The sequence below is a fragment of the Halyomorpha halys genome, unplaced genomic scaffold, assembly GCF_000696795.3.
Source record: "Halyomorpha halys isolate HHAL.00 unplaced genomic scaffold, Hhal_1.1 Scaffold107.1, whole genome shotgun sequence".
In the NCBI taxonomy this organism is placed as follows: domain Eukaryota; kingdom Metazoa; phylum Arthropoda; class Insecta; order Hemiptera; family Pentatomidae; genus Halyomorpha; species Halyomorpha halys.
In genome coordinates this window covers 329,220-332,971 of record NW_027112128.1, presented here as the reverse complement: position 1 = coordinate 332,971, position 3,752 = coordinate 329,220, and the positions used below count along the sequence as shown (strand labels likewise).

The following is a 3,752-nucleotide window of genomic DNA, read 5'->3' as shown; positions in this document are numbered from 1 at the left end:
TCCCTGCTTCAGTTCGTCCTCAGTCCTCAACCATGGCACGTCTTGTGAGTGCTCAGGATATCTTTAGCAGTCTTAGAACTTCTACATAACTTCAAAATAATTCTTAATTTCAACAATGTTATTTTACAGGTACTCTTGATCGCCGCCGTCTTCGGCGTTGCCTCCGCCCAGCTGATCTCTCACGCTCCACTCGCCTACTCCAGACCTCTGGCATACGCCAGGCCACTCGCCTACGCTAGGCCTTATGCTTCTTATGCTGCTCCAGTAGCCACCGTCGCACACGCTCCAGTAGCCGTAGCTCATGCTCCAGTCGCTATTGCCCACGCTGCCCCCGCCGTCGCTGTTGCCCCCAGGGTTGAGGAATACGACCCACATCCATCCTACTCCTTCTCTTACTCTGTCAATGACGCTTCCACCGGAGACTCCAAGGGACAGCATGAGACCCGTGATGGAGATGTCGTACAGGGTAGCTACTCCCTTGCTGAACCCGATGGTTCCATCAGGACCGTAGACTACACTGCCGACCCAGTCAACGGATTCAACGCCTACGTCCACAAGGATGCCGCTGCACATCCCGCTCCAGTAGCCGTTGCTCATGCTCCAGTCGCTGTCGCACATGCCCCAGTCGCTGTCGCACATGCCCCAGTCGCTGTCGCTCATCCTCCAGTACTCGCTGCTAGGGCCTATGCTCCAGCTTACGCTACCACCCTTCTCCATCATTAAATTATTTTTTTATATTTAGGTAATAAATTGTACATAAAAATTATTTATTTTTTTAAAGTTCTGTAAACCTTATATCACAAAAATTTTTAATTCGATGAACTATTTCAGCTTGGATTGTTAACTTTTTTATTCAGAATGTGTCCTTATTTTGTGGTCATTATTTACATCCACAATCGATACATCAATCCCTTATATAAGGATGTTTTCTTTTTTTAAATCAAAACACTCTTTTGATTTGGTTATTTTTGAATAATACTTTATTTTTTATTAAAATGAAATGATTACTGGCCGTGAAGTGAACATCAAGGAACATTCTGTCTTACAGAATCCGGTACCAATTCTCTAAAGATAAAACAACCGAAATTTACCTTGAATTATTAGCATACCAAACAATGTAACTCATTGTGCTGCGAGAAAGGCCTGGTTTATTAACACTTGGATTCATTTTTTGTCTGACGTTAGAAGTTTGCAATGTTTTGTGTCCATATAAGAAAAATGAATTTGGAAAAATTAGTTTGTCAGGATGAACTGTTGTCCAACGTATAGAAATAATATAAAAACAACATGGACTGACCGTATGTCTGTTTTTGAATCATTTTCCATACCATTAGACGAGAGCACCGATTTTTCCAAAACAGCTCAACTAGTTATATTTATTCGAGTTGTTGATAAAGAGTTCACTGTTACTGAGGAATTGCTTGCTTTAGAGGCGCTAAAAGGAACCACTTCAGGAGAGGACATTTTTAATGAAGTTCAAAAGGTATTCACAATTCCGTTCGACTCCAGAATGTTATGAATGTGGTAGTAAAAACCATCAATTTTATTCGATCACAAGGGCTTAACAATCGTCATTTCAAGGCGTTTTTGAATAAAATCCCGGCCGAATATGATGAAGTAACATATTATGAAGTCAGATGGCTAAGCAAAGGGAAAATGGTGAAACAGTTTTACGTGATTAGAAATGAGATAGCAGATTTGATACAAATAAAAGATAAACCACTATCTGAATTAAGTGACACAAAATGGATATGACACTTAGCATTTTTGGTCGACCTTACAGGCTGTTTGAATGATTTAAATTTGAAACTTCAAAAACAAGGACAACTGTCTTATTACATTACTAACATTACTAACTAGTAAATGGTTTTTACAGCCATTTGAAAGCGTTTCAGAACTAAATCCGCTTGGCGGAGGCACAGATGTTGTCTGGTTACCATTTCACCAAGCTCTCTGCTTATGAAAATATTGCTTATTCTCAGCATGCTGAAAAACTCAAGTTACAATCGGAGCAATTTTCGAACAGATTTAGTGGTTTCAAAAACATGGAAGACTGTTTCAATTTATTTGCTACTCCAACAAAAAATATTGTAAAAAATAATCCAATACACTTGCAAATCCAGTTGATCGAAATTCAAAAAAACTCACTCCTAAAATCTGAATCTGAAGATGTGAAGTTGTGCGGTTTCTACAAAAAATACCTCGAAGAAGACCAGTTTCTGCAGCTTAGAAAATTCGCAAGAAGATTCATTTGTGCGTTTGGCAGTACTTATAAATGTGAACAGTTGTTTTCAATGATGAAAGTTAATAAATCAAACCATCGCACAAGATCGATTGACGATAATTTGGAAGATTTTTTACGTCTTTGTATCAGTGGAATTAATCCAAAAATCGATGGATTAGTTTCCCAAATTTAAGCTCAGATGTCTTATTGAATCCGGTGTCGCTATTTAACTTTCGTAGTTTGTAATAATTCTAAAATACTCGATTTAATTATAATGTTGTACGTTCTTTTTTTCATTTCATTTTGTTATTTTAATAAATTGTATTGTAATAAAAAATATCGTATTATTTCATGTCTGATATCTAACTTTAAAAATTATGAAGAATACTTTACAACACTATTTTTAAATTCGAACATATTTTCACATTAAAGTTTGGGCCCCAGTATGTAAAAGGTTGCCCACACCTGTTCTAAGCTAATACCCTGTGAGGAGCACGATGGTGGTCCATCTATACCAGACAAATGGAATAGCTGGATCAGGGAAATTCGGGATTGACAGATCAAGTGAAATCTAGAAAAAACCACTCGTCATAGTATTTAAAATATTGTGATAAATTAACAAATATTAAAATGAAATCTGGTATTAAAAGATAAATATTTTATATTGGAAGAAAATAGTTGACCCTATGAAGTAGATTGTAGGAAGATAATCCGGGTAGCGTTCAATAAATAAACAAAATAGTAAAAAAAAAATATATTTCGCCCAACTTTTCAGGGCTTCGTCAGAGCAAAATGATAACATTGTAAGAAGTAACAGAACCTTAAAATAAATATACAGAGAAAATAAGAAACTATGAAAAAAAGTTTTTTTTTTTAAATATATAAAAGAAATAATAATAAGCTTAGGTTAAGGAGATATAAATATATGTGGATAGGAAATTAGTGACTAATAAATACAGCCAGGTGTGATAAAATTATAAATACAGAACTAGATTAATAAACTGTAGAAAACTACTAGTTGCAAATAGATAGGTGAAGTAAATGTAACAAAGCTGAGATATAGCAAGAAATATTAATAAAAATAACAAATGAACAGAGAGGAAAGTATCTGTATTGAATGAAAAAAATATGGCAACAGACGAGTTAGGAAGGAAGAAAGGAGCAGGTAAAGGTTTCCCCACTTCTTCTCAAACCGTAAAAAAAGGGTAAATTTTTTTATAATAAATGTATCAGTAAGATAACATGATCATCTAATCTCTTATCTAATATTACGATAGGCAACATTTCGGTTAACATTAAATAGTATTTGTTTTTTACTATTTTGTACCTTCATTGATAAATCTTTTTAAAAATGGAAAAATCTTCAAAAAAAAAAAATTTGCTAACGAATATGATCATTTTAGTGATTGGGGTGAAGACGAATAGCTTTGGGCAAAACACATTGACACGAAAATAAGGAAGACTGGCTTAAATGCCTTGTCTAAATTGCGTCACATTTAATCATAAATGTGACTATTGTGGAAAAGTC

At 35.2% G+C, this 3,752-nt stretch overlaps 2 protein-coding genes across 2 annotated transcripts; both read left to right on the top strand.

Moving 5' to 3' along the window:
• Window positions 1–766, top strand: LOC106677722 (cuticle protein 7-like). Its single transcript, XM_014415810.1, has 2 exons — window positions 1–44; window positions 130–766. The coding sequence occupies exons 1-2, from the start codon at window positions 33–35 to the stop codon at window positions 721–723; spliced, it is 606 nt and encodes a 201-aa protein (XP_014271296.1). The 5' UTR covers window positions 1–32; the 3' UTR covers window positions 724–766.
• A 1,156-nt stretch (window positions 767–1,922) lies between these two features.
• On the top strand, window positions 1,923–2,417 carry LOC136796430 (general transcription factor II-I repeat domain-containing protein 2A-like). Its single transcript, XM_067050163.1, has one exon. The coding sequence runs from the start codon at window positions 1,923–1,925 to the stop codon at window positions 2,415–2,417; it is 495 nt and encodes a 164-aa protein (XP_066906264.1).
• The last annotated feature ends 1,335 nt before the right edge of the window (window positions 2,418–3,752 follow it).